This window comes from Neophocaena asiaeorientalis, unplaced genomic scaffold (assembly GCF_003031525.2).
Source record: "Neophocaena asiaeorientalis asiaeorientalis breed wild unplaced genomic scaffold, Neophocaena_asiaeorientalis_V1.1 scaffold283, whole genome shotgun sequence".
NCBI classification, from domain to species: Eukaryota; Metazoa; Chordata; class Mammalia; order Artiodactyla; family Phocoenidae; genus Neophocaena; species Neophocaena asiaeorientalis.
Window position 1 is genome coordinate 251,153 of NW_020172827.1, and position 20,002 is coordinate 271,154.

General features: G+C 40.4%; 1 protein-coding gene across 1 annotated transcript; it reads left to right on the forward strand.

Moving 5' to 3' along the window:
• Positions 1-10,975: 10,975 nt before the first annotated feature.
• On the forward strand, positions 10,976-18,124 carry RGS4 (regulator of G protein signaling 4). Its single transcript, XM_024741986.1, has 5 exons — positions 10,976-11,140; positions 14,058-14,162; positions 14,476-14,537; positions 15,078-15,244; positions 15,651-18,124. Exons 1-5 carry the CDS (start codon positions 11,097-11,099, stop codon positions 15,888-15,890), a joined length of 618 nt encoding a protein of 205 aa, XP_024597754.1. The 5' UTR covers positions 10,976-11,096; the 3' UTR covers positions 15,891-18,124.
• The last annotated feature ends 1,878 nt before the right edge of the window (positions 18,125-20,002 follow it).

Here is a 20,002-nt window from a genome sequence, read left to right on the forward strand (position 1 = left end):
ATTAGTCTTTAGTTGGGCAAAATCATCTAACACAAAGCCTATTTTACAATAAAGCGTGGAATATCTCATGTAATTTATTGAATATTGCACTGAAAGTGAAAACGAATGGTTGTAAGTGTACTGGTTGTTTACCCTCATGATTGTGTGGCTGGCTGGGAGCTGTGGCTGCTGCTGCCCAGTATCATGAGGGAGGATCATACCACATACCGCTAGCCCGGGAAAAGACCAAAAGTCAAAGTATCGTTTCTACTGAATGTAGAAATGTAGTATCACTTTCATATCATCGTAAAGTCGAAAAATAGTAAGTCAAACCATCGTAAGCCAGGGACTGTCTGTGATTAGAATTTATGACAGAAATTGCTTAATGCCATACTAGGTAGTGATAAAAGTACTTTGGGAAATTGAAAGGAGGTCCCTTTTTTTTTTTTTTTTCCCATGATTATGGTCATTTATTAAGTAGAAGAGAAGGGAAGAGGTTTCTTGTGTTTTTTTTTAAAGGAGATGTATTTTTTAAAAGCTCCTTGGTGATTTTAACATGTAGCCAGGGTTAGAACTAATCTAAATAGAAGGGGCTAATCTTCTTTAATTTTCTTTTTTTTTAAATGAAGGATGTTATGAGGGTGGTCAAGATTTTCTCCTGGCCTTTGGAAGAATGCACAGATCTTGTCTGTAATGAGGTTTGTTCCCCATGCTGTGACCTGAATATGCATTTTCCCTTTCTCAGCCTCAGTTTTCCCATCTTTCACATCCAGGGTTCTTTATTGCCTTCTCATGACCCTTAAGTGACAATAAAATGAGACCCTATGTTTTATCATCTTCACTCCAGCCTCATTAAAGGAGGTCCCTTTTTTTTTTTTTTGCAGTACGCGGGCCTCTCACTGTTGTGGCCTCTCCCGTTGCACAGCACAGGCTCTGGACGCGCAGGCTCAGCGGCCATGGCTCACGGGCCCAGCCGCTCCGCGGCATGTGGGATCTTCCCGGACTGGGGCACGAACCCGCGTCCTCTGCATCGGCAGGCGGACTCTCAGCCACCGCGCCACCAGGGAAGCCCCAGGAGGTCCCTTTTAACTGCGAGCTCAACAGACTCTTCCTGAGGGAGTACTGAGTTTGAAGATTGGGCAACTAAAAGCAAGGAGTCTTTTTCCAGATAAAAGTGACTTGGGTGTAAGAAAGCATGGACCACTTAGAGAGAAAAACGTATTTCAGAGTGTTTGTGAAGGGATTAATTAATGTGAAGGGAAATTAGTGTAGGAAAGGTACTTGGGAGTACTGTTTCGGGAAGTCTTGGTTAAGAAATTTGAACTTTATTTTGTAGAAAATTAGTAGTATTAAGTTTTTGAGGCAAGTATGACAGTTTATTAGATGAATTAGAGAGAGGAGTTAATGTGGAAGTCCATTTAGCATATTATTGCTCTAGTGGAAGCTAACACTCAACACATTTTTTTTTTCCTGTACAGGCCAGATAGTAAATATTTTAGTCTTCGTTAGCCATATAGTCTGTATTGCAGCTACTCAACTGAACCGCTGTAGCATGAATGCAGACATAGGCAGCAAAACAAATGGATGGACATGGCTATGTTCCAATAAAACCTTAGGGCTTTCAGGGGATATTCCGAACGGGTGGAAAGCTCTTCTTAATTCCTTCACCAGCTGCTTCATGTCACTCTGCTCTATATACTAATGTTCTGCCTATAGACTTTGAAACAGGAGCACTCCTACTTGTAAAAAAAATGAAGACGTCTGTGCTAGAGGACAGGCAAGGAGGGTCTGAACTAGGGCAATGAGACATGGAGAGGAAGAGCAGAGTGAAAAACAGTGTAGGAGTGGATTGACGGGAATAAAGAACACTGAAGGCAGTGTAGCTTTGAGAGGGGAAATTATTTCAATTTTGGATATGTTGAGTTTGATGTGAAAGGCAAATGAGATAATGTAGGAAAGAGTGCTTCACAAACTGTGAAGTGTTATAGAAATGGAAGGATTATTTTAAGAGGAAATGGCTGAGACCATTTTATGACTCAACATAAACCCATCAACACTCCTGCAAAATCAATGAAAGTACATGAACTATATATTGTGGGACACCCTATCCTGTTTCTAGGTCAACACCTCAGCATTATGAGACCTTTTCAATCGTTGTGATTTCCTTTGAAATGAAGGGCAGCTGTTCCTATAGTTTGATATAGGTGAATACGATCTTTAACTGGGTGACGCTGAGCTCAGAAGCAAGGGGCAGAACTTGATAGGTACTCCTCAGATAGGTCTTCTTTATAGGATTTTGTTGCAGTGTTTCTTCAAAACCTGACCTTTCTAGAAACAGATACAATTACTGAGTCATACCTTAATCATCAAGTCAAATGATTAATTATAAGTTAAAAAACATGTAGCTTTAAAATTAAGTTTTACACTCAGAGGAATTCATCCTGGCAGGAACTACCACATGAATTTACCAGACTTCTAGAATTGTTCTTTCCTTCTTATCTTGCCTTCACTTAGATTCTGTAATTGTATCAGTGCCAGCTGAAGATTGAAGATTGAAGTCATTAAATTCAAAGTGGACATGGACTTCCCTGGAGGTCCAGTAGTTAACACTCCGCACTTCCAATGCAGGGAACATGGGTTCAATCCCTGATTGGGGAACTAAGATCCCACATGCTGTGCAGCGTGGCCAAAATATTAAAAAAAAAAGTGGACATGGGAAGATTAATTCACTGACATGATCCACCTTGACTCTATCATCCTGGTTCCCTGAAAGAAAGGAAGCAATGCACACATGCTAAATATCATTAGAACAAGCAAGCACATGACATAAAGAACTCATGGTAACTTTTTATAGCCAGGCAGAGAAGCACGACCCACAGGAAGAGCAGCGTTGCATAGGGATTATGAGCATGGCCTCTGGAGCCAAGGGGCCTGAGCTTCAGTCTTGCTCAATTATTTCCTAACTGGGAAACTGTTGAACAACTTACTTGACTTCTTCGTGCCTCAGATCCCTCAATTGTAAAGTGAGAGAATAATGATATCTATCCTTTCAGGTAGTTGTGAAGGTAATATTTTAATACATGTGAAGAGCTCCATTAGGATTAGCTGTTACTATGAGTTACTGAGAGCAACAGAGCAGTATAAACCTAGAGCCCAAGATTGAAATGAAAGAGCATGGCCAAGACCCCCAGACTTGGTTTTTGTGGCAGGGACAGGGTGGAAGACATGTCCAGATTAAGACATTGCAGTAAGTGTGAGGAACACTGAAATCAGAGCCAAGAAAATGCAAAAGCCAGAGTTGATGACAAAAGGAAGGAGACACCTTAAGGAAGATACAAAGTATAGAGTGGGTCCAGAGTACAGAACGGTTCAAGCCAGTACTTTTCTGAAGGCCCAGCTCTCTTCTCTCTCAGAGATCCCTCATCTCTCATGGAGTCAGATTTTTAAGGTCAGCTTCTGAAATCATCTTGGTTTTCTTCTGTTAGCTGGATTTTAGTGTGCTATCTATGCATAAAGAAGAAGTAAAACAAGACTTTGAGGAGGAAAACAACTTAGGTATTCAATCTAACATTTTTTTTTTTTTTTTTTTTGCCAGCCAAAGATAGACAAAACCCAGATCTCCTGCCAGGTGTCATCATTTCTCATTGTAATGGATGTTGTTGTCGTCATTTTTCATCAGAAGTTTCCAAAGCTCTTCTTGTATGATGAAAATATAATTCACAAGCATCATAAAACTTATGGGGTCTGACAATTTAAAAAATTAAACGGTTTTATAACAGAGATTGTAGAGGCAGCTGCATGTAAAAAGGGTGACACACCTCAAATTAGCTACCAAGGGAGGTTGCAGGCCCACTTAGGTGATGCCACCACTGCTACAAATGCCCGAAGCCAATTAATATTGAGAACCTACTAGGAGCTCAACATTGTGCAAAAGCAGCAGGAAGCACTTAAAGAATTCACAGGTTTGTTCAAATGATGCAACCGAAAAACAGAAATCCAAGTGGTAGATTGTCTAAATTGGCAGAGATTACAATTGCGGGAAGGAAAAGTTGACTTTTAACTGGAATGTTCAGGGTAGGCTTATGGAAGGAGAAGGTCTTAAGCTGGGCTTTAATGAATCTGTCAGTGCTTTGGAAGTTGGTGGGTTGGGTGGGGAGCGCCAAGGTTCAGGTATGTGTGACTTGCTCAAGTCTCCATTCTGTTTCCATTCCCTCTTTTCAGTGTCCTATCTTGTTATTCCGTCATCTACTTCCCAGGATCCAAATCGATATGCTGCTTCCTGGCTATCTCACCTACTTCTCTACCCCAGTGTGGAATCATCCCTGGGAATTTCCTACGCTTGGGAACCATCATCACAATTTTCCTGGTGTTTGGATCCTTGCTTTACTCTTAAGAGGCAGATGATGAGGGGCCAACACCAGGGCAGTGTAGAGGTTATTGTAGTGGGAGTGGGGGCCTCATAACACACAACCTATGCTACACCAGACTCAGCATATTTGCAAGACTCACTTCACATTTGTGAGGATCTCCTGCCTTTTCTCCCTCCTGCTCTCCTAGCGTCCATGATTATCTCTATTTTTGCGTGTTTGACATTTTGCTGAAATGAATGGTTTAATGACTGTCTCCACTACCAGAACACAAGCTCTTCAGTGTTAGGGATGGGATCTTATTCACCTCTTTGGTATGAGCCTCCACCATTCCTTATCTAGACAATTTCCGTAGTTTCCTACACAACCTCTTGACCCCCTAAAGTCTGTTTCCCATAAAACAGCTAGAGAACCTTGAAATGTGAGTCACCAAACAGACATGCTATGCCCTCTGATTATAGGTGAAATAAACTTCAGCCTCCTTACCAGGGTTCCTATTAAATTCCTTAACCTTATGCTATTCCTGCTTCTACTCGCTACATTCTAGCCATTGTGGTTTTTCTATGCATCAAATTTTTTCTACACAACATTGTAAATTAACTATACTTCAATTAAAAAAAAATTCTGGCCTCGGGACCTGTGCACAGGCTTCCTTCTCCCTGGGAGGCCCCATTATTTGCATAGCTAACACCTTTTCCAACTTTTAAGTCTTAGTTTAAATCTTACCTCCTTAGAGAAGCTTGGCTTCTTCATCTAATATAAAGTAGGACTACTTACACTGTTATTTCTTAAGTTATCCCTGGTTCATTTTTTTTCTTAAAAGCACTTATTACAATTTATAATTGTTTTATTGATTTGCTTATATACTTGATTTTCGTTGTCCATCTGCCTTCCAGAATGTAGGATCAAAGAGCACAGGGTCTGGTTCTATCCCTAGTGCCTAGCAGAGTACCTACCACACAGAGAGTGTCAGTATGTATTTGTTAGATTAACTTCTCCAGAGTGAGCACCTTCTCAGGCATATAGAAGATGCTCAACATAAATGTTTACATAAACCTTACTAGCAAAGGTAGCAGAGTCAGGTTTAAGGAGGAGTTAAATAGAGGTCAGGTTCAAGCACTCTACTGGGAGAGTACAAAAGAGGTAGTGATTGATTAACACTGGGGGCAGAATTTGATAGGCAGGGAATTGTGAGGGCATTCCAGGTTGATGGCATCGCGTCAGCCTAGGCACAGAGTGGGGAAAATACACAGGTAGATGAGGGAATACTCAGTAGTCTGGGAGGACTGCAGGGTAAAATATGATAAAGAATAAAGTAGAAGTCAAAGTATGCATATACTGGGGTGTCGTGATAAGGAGTTTAAATTTTCATTTGAGGGCAAATGGGTGCAAGGTTGATTTTTAAAGAGATGGACATGATCATGATGCCAATCAATATAAAATTGTGTAATATAGTCCATATAATAAAAGTTATAAGTTTTGAGTTTCCCAAGTGTTCCTGATAACTTTGGCATACACTGTGTCATATAATCTTCACGACATTCATTCAACAAATACTATTGAGCACCTGTCATTAGATAATTTACTATTAGCCCATTTTTCACATCAAGAAGCTGGAAGTCACAAAGGTTATCCCAACTTTCAGGCCCACTCCAGTATATGGAGGAGCTAGAGTTAAAATCCAAGTCTGCCTGACTCTAAAGTTCAAGCACCTGCCATGACATCATGTCATCTCTTTCTACTGGCATGAGGTAAGTGAACTCTTATGAAACTACTGTTTCTATCTTGGGCTAAGTTCTGTTAAGAAAGATTTAATCTCTGAGGCAGAGATATTTTTGTTCTTCCCTTCTGGTGAAACAAAGATTTTCCCCTCCAGTTAATTGTGTCAAGTGTCAGGGTGAGAGGCTCTCATTTACCGCATGTGCTCACAAAGCTGGATGTAGAGAGCAGGACACATTTCCCAAACATAAGACAAACTGGGAAAGTCCCTGTTCATTTTCCTGGTATACAGCATCCTCCAGCTGGGTATGTTTGCCTTTTAGCTTGAAAAATCAATCACTGTGAACTCTCAATGATATCCAGGCCATTGTAGTTTACAATACGGGGGAAGGAGGCTCCTAACAGCTGAGAGGAAATTGTAGATGGTGTGAATGCCACCTAAGGCTGAGCCCAGGCCCACATCCGCCCTAGTGGAGAGAGGTGCCCCTTTCTAAAACCTGGTGGAAGCAAAGAATCGCACGCCTGCCACAACAGCTTATCCTTGTATTAGATTCCCTCAGAACTTGAGCAATGCTTTCCTTAGTTCTCCCTGAGCTAAAGGTGAGGAAATTAGAAACTTACCTGGAGACCACACACAGCTTATATTCTGCTGTGGCTTACTCTCCCCCAGTAGGAAACAGCACTTCTTTATCCTTTTTGTCAACAATACCTTCCAGATGTTCAGCATTTTACAGTTGAAGGGACATTTTTATATGTATTACCTCTTGTGATTCTTACAACCATCTTGTACAGTATTATTTTTTATGATCATCATCTTTCACTTGGACTGTTGCAATAGTCTTCAAACTTTTTGCCAGTTTCTCTCATGTCCAATCTATTTCCCTGCAGTGCTGCCCAAGTGCTACTTCTAGAACATTAATATTATCTGCTTATATACGTTGGCTAGCCCCCCAACCACTACAGGGTAAAATCTGGTCTTCAATGTGACATGAAACACCCTTTGGTCTCAGAGTACTCATCTATCTTCATTGCACTCTCCCTCTCCCCCAAAGCTATAATCACACTAGACATCTCTATGGTCTCCAAAATATATGCTTTCTTTCAACCTTTATGGTCATGGCAACATAGAGGTCAATGGTATAGGGGTTAATAATAGAACCGCTGGACAGTCTGAGCTGAACACCTCTCACCACCACTTAGATATGTAACCTCAGGTAAGTTACTTAAACTCTCTATGTCTCATCTGTAAAATGGGGTTCATTGCAGGACCTTATTTCAGGCTGAATTATGAAAAATAACTGAGTTATTAACATAAAGTGCTTAAAATGGTGCGCTGCATTATTAGTGCCCAATAAAATAAGCTGTTATTATTTGCCCTCTATTGTAATGCTCTTCTCTTCTTTATACATCTGCTAAGTCTCTATTCATCCTTTAACAGACTCTTTTGTGAAAACCACTCCAAATTTCAGAGCTTGTATTTATTCTGCATCCTCTGTTCTTTCCTCGAATTTTATATAAACAAGTTTATAATAATGGCACTCAACATAGCGTTTTCCAGTTATTTAAAGATCCTCCCCATGAGAGTGTGAGTTCCTAAAAGGTACAGACCATTTCTGATTTATGTTCAGGTCACTAAGACCTAGCAGAGTGTCTAACACAAAGATTCTAGAAAATATTTGTGAAGTAAATATCCATTTTGCAATGTAGAAACTCATGAGCTAGGATCCAAACTGCTAATTCTGCTAACAGGTCAACCTGCTTCCATGCTCCCACTCAATCCATACTTCGAGATAGCCAGAATGATCATATCATGCCCATCACCTGCTTCAATCCCTTCAGTAGACTTCCATGGTATGTTGATAAGGTCCAGCCTCCAGACTATGGCCTACAAATCTTTGCAAGACCTGGCCTCTACTTCCCCATCTCTACTTCATGCTATTCTCTCCTTGTTCTCAATTCTCTATCCATGCTGGCCCCTTTTTGCCCTTTCCCAATTATATAAAGAACATCTTCATTTGCTCTTACCTGTATTTGGTATATATTTTCTAGGCTTCTATCATTTCTCATTCTTTCTGATCCGTCAAATCTCATTTCAGATATCATCTGTTCAAGGAGGCCTTTCCTGGCCACCTTGGCTAAATGAGCCCTTTGCTATCCAGTTTCTTTCATATCACTTGCCTATTTTCTTTATGACATGGGTGAATCTAGAATTACTTATTTATTTCCCGACTCTATGTACTGGGATGAAAACTCCATTAGGGTGTGGACCCTGTTTTCTTATTCACCATAGTAACAGCGATTCTTCAAACAGTACCTGTCACAGAGTAGGAGCTCAAAAGATATGTCTTAAATAAATGAGTAAATAAAAATAAATCATTTTAGAATAAAGCTCTTCCACATCACCAGAATCATCCAGAAATGACAAGTCATAGAATAATAGAATTTAATGCTTTGTGTATGTCGGGGAAAGAGGGTGGAAAATTGTCAAGTTATCATGATGTACCAGTCCTCGCATCCCAAATGAAAAATAAGTTAACTTATGAAAAGCTTTTCCAAACACTCTTTAAAATATTAAAACTCCTAAGAAAGCGAGAAATCATAAAGAAGTGAATAAATACAAAATGCTCTCACAGATTAATGGACTAGTCATAAAGTTAAAAAGACCTAGTTTTAATAGAAAACCAGAGCTGTGAGGTTTGCGGCAACTCCTGCAGTTATGGAGCAAGAGAAAATTGGGCAGGGTGAGTTTTCCTTGAATGAAGAGTATAAAAGTAATATTACATTTTGTTATCTACTGTGTATAATGTAAACAAAAAAATATTTGCGTAGCACTTTACAATTTAGAAATACCTCTGTTTACATAGTTTATCTCATTAGATAAGACAATTGAGTGATAGGTTAGCAGTAGAAAAGCTACATACTCTAGCATCAAGAAACTGGCTCTATTAGTAAGAAGGCAAGTCACTTTCCCTCTCTGTTTCCGTTTTGATAAAATTAAGGTGTTAGTCTAGATTGTCTTAAATCCCATTCAGCTCATCTGAATATTTATATTTAACTCATGACAAACCAGGCTTCTCTTTGATCTAGGTCCAAGATATCAAGTTCCCATCAGGTCTTCATTCATGTTCCCAAAATCAGATTATTTAAGTGATCACTATCTTGGATGCCCAGGTAAGCAAAGGCGGCCCTGGTCCACCTTAGGGTGACCATCTCTCCCTCTTAATTAGTCCCTCCTCTTTGATGCCATTTCTGACTGGTTTATCTCCCTGGGTCTACCTTCCTTGGCCTCTTGCATTTTGCACTGGGCGGTAGTCCCTTCCACAACACCACTGAGGATGGCTGCCAACTTCCCAAAGAAATTCATTTGTTCTATGTTATACCTCAAAGAAAAGTTGCCCAGTAGCTAATCTAATACATTTTTTTCTGTCTTCATGGGAGAAGACCAAAGATTTTTCCTGTAATTTAAATGCATCTACTGGAGATTATGGTCTCGCTAAGCTTTTAGATTTCTCGGCCATCTCCTTGTTCTGCTAGCCATAGACAGGGGCTAGCAGTGAGGGATGTTCAGGGTCATGTATGTGGTAGGGACCTTGCTCTTTACCACTTTCCCTTCTATATTCTTGGGTGCCTTTGCATCTCACTGGAACCCATCTATTTTTCATCTTCTTCGCCTAAATCCTTAGATGCCTCAGCTTCTTATAATAGAAGTACAGTTCCCTGTATCTTATGATCAGGAACCTTTCTGCTTTCAAAATGAAAGCTGTTCAGTTCTGACATAGAATTAATTTTCTCCTTCCACTCATAGCCTTCCTAGACGGAGAAGATCCCTCTGTAACTTTGATGGGAGTATTTGAGCTATGACTACAAGATGTGAAACACCTGCATGATTCTTTGAAGTATTCAATCCATCATATTGTGTACCAAAGATAGTAATTGTCCAGGTCGGTTCAGAAGCACCTGCAGGGTTAGATATTCTTATGTTCACTGTGACCCTGGTAACATGCAAAGCAAACTACCTATGTTTCTTCTCTCCCTGTCTCACTGTTTCTCAATATTTTGAAATACTAGTTTGGATACCTAGAATTGCATAAGACATAGTAAGATATAAATCCACTTACAGATAAGAACAGGTGTCTATATTTGTTCATTTGTTCCCTCCTCTTGTCTTCCGGCTGCTGTTTTGAAGCATTTTGCTGGAGGCAGGCATGTACCAAAGAGACTGGCAATGCTTGGATGAGTCCTGTTCTTAATAAGAGTTCTAGAAAAGTATTCCACAGTTAGGCTGATTACAGATGTAGCTAATCTATTTTCCCTCAGCTAGTTTTCTGTGCTGCCAGATGTATAACTGTCTGTCTTCCAGCTATTCTTCCCGCACATCCCTGTGTGAACGTGGCAACAGAGAAAGCAACTTCTGCAAATCCCTGCCTGGAAACGATGGATCCTGCCCACTCCCTTTTGGAAACAGTGAGGATCAGATTTTAGACCATGTATGAAATAATATTTCTAATCCAAAGGAGGAAGTGCATTGAGAGTCAGCCCCAAAGTAAGCCCATGAACTCCTGCTAGCCCCTTTCCCTCCAGGAGGCAAGTTCCCTTGACATTGTTTTTACAGACAATGAATAAACCCCATGTTTTGTAGCATTGTAAACCTATCTTTTCCTTTTCTGGACATTCAGAACCTCAGACATCCGTAGCGCACTGAGCAAGTTTATATTTTCTGTATGTCTACTTTGCAGGAGGATTTTTCTGCCTGTTCACTTTGCATTGTTGCGTCAGCCCTTTCTTCCTTATCTCTTCCAGAGGCTGGAGAGGCAGAAGGAGGCTGAGAGGAGATGGTATTACAGAGCTGCCATCTGATTGGCTGGACGGTCTTGGCTGGGCTATAAATGAGACCCCTACAGGCTTGGGAGGGAGAAGCTCAGAGGATTCTGACAGTATCTTTACCGGAGAAAAGGCAAAGTGTGCTCAGAACAGAAGCCACAGCTCTTCCTGCTGCATTTCTTTCCTAACGTGAATCCCACACTACACAAGATGTGCAAAGGACTTGCAGGTCTGCCGGCTTCTTGCTTGAGGAGGTAAGATTATTTTCAGCCACTAAACCAGATAGTGTTAAACTTTCAGATAGACTTTTTAAGTTATTTGCATATCCTACTTACTAACCTGGTTCTTTGGAATTAGAAACAATGTGGTGAGGAGAGCATCAGCCTCCTAGCTTTCCTTCAAGACTAGCTAGAAATTGTGACTTAGGAAGTGTTCACTCCAAATTTTGGCATCCCATATGTTGCTTTCTATGACCTTGGTCTTGAGGACTGTTCTGATCCTCTGACCAAGCTAGTTCTAATTAAGAAGTGATATGAGGTTTTTGGACTGTATACAGTGGTCTGTAATGTCTCTACCTATGTTACTGCTATTTGAATATCACTGAGGTACGTAGAATCATGGGTCTGGGCTTTCTTATTGTATACTAGATCTCGTTTTTGGGGAGGATACCTCAGAATGAAGTTTGGCTACATCACCAGAAAGGCACTATGCTGTCTGTGTGATGCTGCAGTATCTTTCACTCTGTGTCCTTATAAGCAAATGCTACAATAAAATAAGAGTTTCAAAACTAGGTCTCCCTTATCTCTCTGCCCCTACCTCTAGTTCTCGAAATGCCATATGTGATTGGTGGTTGAGAAGTATTGATCATAACAAATCAGCTAAGGGCTCTGTGGAAGATCTCATCTTAAAGGCATTGTTTTGTCAAAGTACTGTCTCTTGATTAAAAAAAAAAAACCTTAAAGATATGCAGCTACTCATATGTCTTTCCCGTTTTAAAAAAGATATAAATAAATGCTTTCATAGAATGCTCATATATTAGTTAGCTGAAAAACTACAAAACTAGTGCATATTACATTACTTAATCTTATAAAGTAAAAAGTCAATTTGTACATGTACCACCCCCTCTCTTGTTCCTGTGCAAACCTTAAATTTGCAGGTGAAGTCACCTTAAATTTCAATTCAGAATTATCTCAGAAGGCACAGTCTTTTGTATAATCCTAAGGAGTTTACCTCCTGTCATTCAGGAGTATGAAAAAATAATCTCTTTTTTTTTTCATTCTTTCATGGCTACTTTAAAATGAATCAGGAGGGTCTGGCAGACAGTACTTATGAAAACAGTGGCCCTGACCTCCACCATTAATTTCCTGAACTGAATAGAGCAAATCAATCCAAGCTTCAGTTAACTCATCTAGAAAATTAATCATACAAAATACAGGAGTGTCAGGAGAAGGTTATGCTCTGGTAAATATTTTAGGAGACAGGTGAGTAATTACTCTAGAGCTTTGCCTTCCAGGAGCTAAGAGGCTAACCTGGGGAGGGTTAGCCTCTTATATATCAGCAGGGTCAACTGCTCTTCCCTTTCCTCACTGGTGAACTGTGAATCATCTTGTCCAGCACCGTCATTCTCACATTGGTGCCTGAGGCTCCAGAGGGAACGTGAAATGCTCAAGGGCACGTAGGTGGTGGGTGGCAGAGTGCAGATCAAATCCAGGTTTCTTACTTCAGAGGTCAGTGGAGTCATCTTGGTTTTTATTTCTATGGTTCTATTGTGTTATTAGGACAAGTGTAATGTACTTGCTAAGAGTACTTTCAAGTCTTCACGAAAAGATTCTGCGTTGGTCAATAACTGTCAGATCTCAGCTGGACCTGGCATATGGAAACATGAGATGATTTCTATTTTGACCCAATCACAATATACTTACATTATCACCTTAGAATCACTGCAGGCTTCATGATTAGATCTTGCTATCACTAAGGAAGATTTTGTATCCCGTGACCACTTGGGGAAACAGAGGAGGGAGAACAGTCTCGTGAGGGAAAGAAGATAATATAATGGATTTTAAACTTTCTGGAGAAATGCACATAGATAAGGCATTATTATATCAGTAGCCATCCTAAAATGTCCTTTTATCCTTGTGGCTTCATTTTCCTCCCTCTAAACAGGAACAACTCGTCATTCATTTAGTCTTTCATTTCCTTCAAAACAACATTTCTCCTTTAAAACTGTATCTCAGCTTTTATAAGAAAAGAGATCCAAGCAAAAGAATAAATAACAAAAAGTGAGGAGGTTGAGCTCAAAGCTTATTAAAAGGTCCTCCTTTTTGAATGAGTCACATGTCCTGCCGTACCCTAGCGACCTATTAAACAGTGACCATAAGCTGGAAGCTCTGCTCCAACTAAACAATCAGGAGCTTCAGTGATGACTCTTGCTTGCTTCTCCTTATTATTGTTTTTAAGCCTCAAATGTGCTTTATAGTGTAAATATCCTTAGAGTGTAGATGTTAAAAAGGAAAGTAGTAGCAATAGCAGGAAAGCTTGCTTTCCTTAGAAGCAAACCTGCAGGAACTCAGGTTTCAGCATGAACATTTGTGTTTACCCCCTCATTTTCCACTCCTCTCTGCTGGAGCTGCACACCTCCATAATGTGACTTGCTCACCACATCCAGGCTGGAATTGAACAAACCCGTACTTCCTCAGGTTCTTCTCCATTGCTCTGCTAGCAGTGAGGCAGATGGAAGTAGCAACTACCCTCCAGGAGGTGGCGCACAACAAGCAAGTGCTATATTTCACCGTTCACTGCTTGCTCTCCAATATCTAAAACTTACTCAGAGAATAGTCAAGTTTTGAATGTGTTTCTGCTGAAGATACCTAAGTGTTCCTTTGGTCAAAATGACAGGTTTACAGAAGAGGCTCCGCAGGTAGACTGAAGGGTCAGGATTCCAGTTACTGATGAAGGAGTCTGTGCTCCAGGTTTTGCAGTAAGTCATAGGCAGAAGCAGAAGCAGAATCTCATTTTCCTGAGAGTTCTTGCCAGCTTCAACTCCTATATCCTAAATAAGTTACCCCTGCCCCTTTACTAGTGATGAGCCCTTTGAACTGTACCATTAGGGTATCTTCTAAAGAGAGCTGTGTGTCATTATTCTTTTTTTTTTTTTTCCCCTCGTCTGTGCAGTGCAAAAGATATGAAACATCGGCTCGGTTTCTTGCTGCAGAAGTCTGATTCCTGTGAACATAATTCTTCCCACAGCAAGAGGGACAAAGTGGTGATTTGTCAGAGGTAAGAGAAAAAGCCTTGGCAAAGAGCCACTGCGTATTAACTATCTGATGACAGAGGTGTTCTGTAAGGAGAAGAGGAAGTCATGTCCCTAGTTAACCTAGATTTGGATCATGAAGGCCTCCATTTCCATGGAGATCACGTTTGCATTTGAAATCTCCATACATCTAGTGGAAAGACGGCCCTGTGCAATGACAGGTCTCAGCGTAATGATGGAAAATAAAATCTCTGGGTTTTATTTATTCAGGATCTTAAATGTTTTGCCCCCATTTTGTATCCTAGCATTCAGGTTATTCTTTCTCTGTAATGTCTCTAGGGTGAGCCAAGAGGAAGTCAAAAAGTGGGCTGAATCACTGGAAAACCTGATTAGTCATGAATGTAAGTATGACAGCTTCTCCCCCAACCTCCACTCCCTGGGATGAAGATAAAGCACACTGGATAGACAAGTTATCTCATATTATGCCTGATCTCATAGGAATTACAGAAAGCCTTGGATTTCTTCTGCATTTCAGACTCAAGAAAATCAGCCTGCTTAAAATTTTACCATATCCTAGAGCTTTGTGATATACAATAGAAAGCTCATACACAATCCATGTGGAAAACCACCATCTCTTTCATCACATAGAAAATGGGTAGAGGAAAACCCCCAAATATTGAGATTTCTTGCAGAATCGACCTCGGTTTCTCTTTCCCAAACTCACTTTGGCAATTGAGGGCAGCATAGGCATTTCAGAAACATAATGCTTTCTTGAAAGAGACTTCAAACATCTGACCTCCAGTGACCTCCCAAAAGGAGGAAATAGGGCACTGTTTGAAGGGATGCCTTGTTCCCTCGAGCACCCCAGCTTTATCTGCAATACAGTGCCCACGAGGGCAGTCACTGTGATGACAACAGTGGTTCTTTCTCCTCTGGCACAGGTGGACTGGCCGCTTTCAAAGCTTTCTCGAAGTCTGAATACAGTGAGGAGAACGTTGACTTCTGGATCAGCTGTGAAGAGTACAAGAAAATCAAATCACCCTCTAAACTAAGTCCCAAGGCCAAAAAGATCTATAATGAATTCATCTCAGTCCAGGCAACCAAAGAGGTAGGTCTGCGTGGCAAAGAACTGTCTGCATCCTAGTGAAATTTTCTAGACATTCAATGGCATGGATCCTTAGACGATGTGAGTTAAAGGTACAACAGTGAAGCAGGTTATTACAATCTTGACAGCCCCAAATAAATAAGTTAAGTAAAAAGCTCTTTCATCCAGATGATCTCCCGTCATGAATTTCTTTGGAGGAATATCCCAAGTTTGTGAGAAATCATTGAAGTTATTGCCCTACCCACCCTGAAGCAGTTGAACATTTTATGTTCTCTCACATGTGCCAGGGTCGAGCTGAATGTCCTTTTTCTCACTTCTGGGGTACAGAGAGTGCACACAGTACAAAGCATGCAGCCTCCCATCCTTATGGGGTAAAATGTCTAATGAAGCCTTGGACTCTGCCCCTTAGGTAAACCTGGACTCTTGCACCAGGGAGGAGACAAGTCGTAACATGCTGGAGCCTACGATAACCTGCTTTGATGAGGCTCAGAAGAAGATTTTCAACCTGATGGAAAAGGATTCATACCGCCGCTTCCTCAAGTCCCGATTCTATCTTGATTTGGTCAACCTTTCCAGCTGTGGGTCAGAGAAGCAGAAAGGAGCCAAAAGTTCTACAGACTGTCCTTCCCTGGTGCCCCAGTGTGCCTAATTCTTGCTCAGTGGTGGAGGCTGAAATGCCAAGACTCTGTGCCTGGAAAACCTGAGGCCAAATATTGATCTGTATTAAGCATCAGTGCTTTCTTCACATTGTAGCCTAGTGTTCATGCTGCTGGCTATGTGTGAGTCACCCCCATACAAAAACTAGATTTTGTTTTGGTGTTCTGGTGTTCATCAGGGCAGGACCTCATTCCAGTCCAATTTTCCCAAATTTCTTTTAGGGTGCCATGTGAGCAAGTATCCAAATAATGGCCTTGTGGGTCTGGATTTTCTCTCCTGCCAACAGTGTGACCTCAGGTTGGTTGGTTGGTGGTTGGGACACTTCATGTGACATCCACAGGCACATGTGTTCTATTAACCAGCACTTTCTCCAAACTCGAGATGTTTAGATGAGGTTGATCTATTTTATGTACATATGTGTGTGCATGTGTGTGCGTCTGTGTATATATATACACATGTACATATGTACATACACACATTCTGTATATATGTATGTATATATACATACATATATATTTTTGCAAGAATGGCAGGAAAGACCCTAGGTGCTCATAACTAGAGTGTGTGTACATACATACATGCGTGTTCTGATCCCCAGTCTTTCACTCTGCAACTGAACAGGGCAAACTAAACCAGCTGCCCTGCAGGCTAAGAAAGGAATGCTCACCTGTGGAAAGTTGATTCTGTAAAACTCCATGAGTTTTGCTAGAGAAACATCCCAGGGATTTCGTGCTTAGTTTAACCACCGACAGCCTCCAAGTTGGACAGTATTCTACGGCGCAAACATAAAGAATCTTATGCCTGCCTGACACAGGGCTGTCTTTAGCTGGTTATCACTAATGGCACTTTTGAGTCCCCAAGCTGCTGGCCTCCCCTTCCTTGCTTGGGTGCTTGGTGCATAATAGTGGGAGCCAGATTGGTATGGAGTTGGAGATGAGGTGCTTGAACAGAATGAAGAAACTTAGGTAGGGCCTCGCCAGCTCTACCTACTATAAGATGCTGGCTGAGTAAGGACACAGGATTTAAAGATTAATATTCTTATCCCCTACTCTTTTTTCCCCTCTTGATTAAGGTGCTCTTCTCATTTTGCTTTTCCCTGAGAACTTTAGCCATCAGATGAGGCTCCTTAGTTCACTGTGGTTGTTTGTTTCCCCATAATGGCTCTAGGCTATTTGCCTATTCCTTATAAACCAGCATCAGGGGAGAGATTCTATTTTATAAGGGGGGAACATGTTTTCACAAACTGAAAAGCCCTCATAAGTTTCTTTTTTGAAGGTAGAATCTGGTTCATTCCATCCCAAACATCAGGACTCACAGACTGAAGGCATTTCTTTCTAGGCTCTGAGATGAAATGAGAGAGAAAAGAAAATAAAAAAGGAAAAACGGATACCAATTTTTAGAACTACTGTTTAGAACTTTTCTCAAGGCACATGAAATACTTGAAAATGTCTCCTTTATGTTATTTATGATGTTTTGTACAATGTTTTTATTACTGTATCGTTTTATAAATGGAGGTGCAGGATATCACCTGAATTATTAATGAATGGCCAGGAAGTAATTTTCTTCTCATTCTTTTAAAACTACTGCCTTTGAAGTGCACACACATGCATACCTGAACACTGAAAGGATTTTTCCAGTATAAATTACATGCATGGGCACCTTTGTGGCTTTTAAGCCATTAGATGTAATAGGCTGCAAAATGAAGACACCGGAGTGTGTGTATACGAATCTCAATGTATTAAATGTATAGGTTTCCTCAGTTGTACACTTTTTGTCTCTCTGGCAGTCTTGCTTTCAGTGTCCCCAGAGTTCCTCATCAGCGCCCCTTTCTGTTATATGCAGTTCCACACTTTGTCTCTAGTTAACTCCAGGATCCAAACGTGGTAACTCTATTGGTCTTGCCCTATTAGAACTGTTATGACTTTCAGATTGTATCTGTACTCACAGACTGCTGTCTCACCAATAGGTCTGGAAAGTCATTCTGAATGAGAAGTAAATTATTTTATGTAATACTTTTCTCAAGTGTGTTTTTCCATTGTATTTCCCCCTTATTTCGTCACTATTTGGCATGCTGAGCTTACCTGCTTGTGGTCCATGGACAGAATACTCCTTCCATATGCATGCCTATTTTGATCATCATGTGCTTTAAAGGCCTCAGAGCAGATGCTTCCAGTGAAACACACGCATCTTAATAATAAGGGTGAATAAATGCTTCATAAAAAACTATCTGCTTGTAAACACATTAATCATCCACAGAGGCATGTTATGAGAAATAGCAGGGTGTGGAGTGATTATAGAAAATGACTCAGACCCAGTTTTTATCTCTCCCATGCCAGCTCTGGGAAAGAAATCAGAAAAAGAATATTGTATATTCTTTGGTTCCTGCCACTGCTCTGCCTGCCTTTAGTCACAGAACCAAGGCAGTCTTCGGAGACTTTGCTGAACAGATTTGGTGGGTTACTGGCAGGTCCTTAGTAAGTTTTCAAGGGATAGGGTTCACCTTCCAGAGCAGCGCTTCCTCTACTTCCAATTACCTGCCTGACTGAGAGAAGATGGGAACAGTAGGAGACTGAGGAGGAGGAAGAGAGATACAGATGGCTGAGAGACGGTTCCCTGCCAAAGCTTCTCAGAATCCTTTTTCCTTTTACAAATTCTTTTCCCTAGAAAAGATGTCATAGAACATTCACATTCACAGTCATGGGTACTATGTCTATTATGTCATGAGACGCCCACTTCTGTCATGTTTACAGGGTGTTAGGAACAGAGTGTCTTAAACTATTTTGAGGAACAGATCCTCTTAAGGATCTGATGAAAACTGTGGACCATTTCCTGAGAAAAATACACAAAGAAATCCAAATTCTTCACAAATATTTAAAAGAAACTCTTACAACTCCACCTCAAGATGCACAAAACTGTCATCTCTCTCACACACTATAGGTGTGTCAGACTCTCACAGAGAGTGTGCTGTTGCAGTTCATACAACTCAACATCCAAAAAACAGACAACCCAGTTAAATAATGGGCAGAGGATCTGAACAGACATTTTTCCAAAGAAGACATACAGATGGCCAACAGACCCATGAAAAGATGCTCAACATCACTCACGATCATGGAGATGCAAATCAAAACCATGAGATATCACCTCTCACCTGTCAAAATGGCTATTAACAAAAAGATAACAAATAACAAATGTTAGTGAGGATGTGGAGAAAAGGGAACCCTCGTGCACTGTTGGTGGGAATGCAAATTGGTGTAGCCAAAATGCAAAACAGTATGGAGGTTCCTCAAAGAATTAAAAATAGAATTACCATACAATCCAGCAATTCCACTTCCGGGTATTTTTCTAAAGAAAAAAACCCCATTAATTCAAAAATGTGTACGAACCCCTATGTTCATTGTAGCATTATTAACAATAGACAAATATGGAAGCAACCTAAGTGCCCATTAATAAATGGATGGATAAAGAAGATGTGGTATATAAATATAAAATGGAATGTTACTCAGCCGTAAAAAAGAATGAAATCTTGGCATTTACAACAACATGGATGGACCTAGAGGGTGCTACGTTAAGTGAAATACGTCAGACAGAAAAATACAATTTCACTTATATGTAGAATCTAAAAAACAAAACAAATGAACAAACATAACAAAACAGAAACAGAGCCATAGTTGCAGAGAACAAACCGGTGGTTGTCAGAGGAGAGGGTTGTGGGGAAATGAGTGAAATAGGTGAGGGAAATTAAGAGGTACCAACTTCTAGTTACAAAATAAATGAGTAATGAGTCAGTCATGGGGATGAAATGTACAGTGTGGGGAATATAGTCTAGAATAATGTAACATTTTTGTATGGTGACAAAGGTGGTCAAAAGGTACAAACTTTCCTTTATAAGATAAATAAGTACCAGAGACATAATGTACAACATGATTAATATAAGGAACACTGCTGTATGTTACATATGAAAGTTGGTGAGAGTAAATCCTGAGTTCTCATCACAAGAAAATTTTTTTTATTTGGTATCTATATAAGATGATGGATATTCACTAAACTTATTGTGGTAATCATTTCATGATGTATGTAAGTTAATCCTTATGCTGTACACCTTAA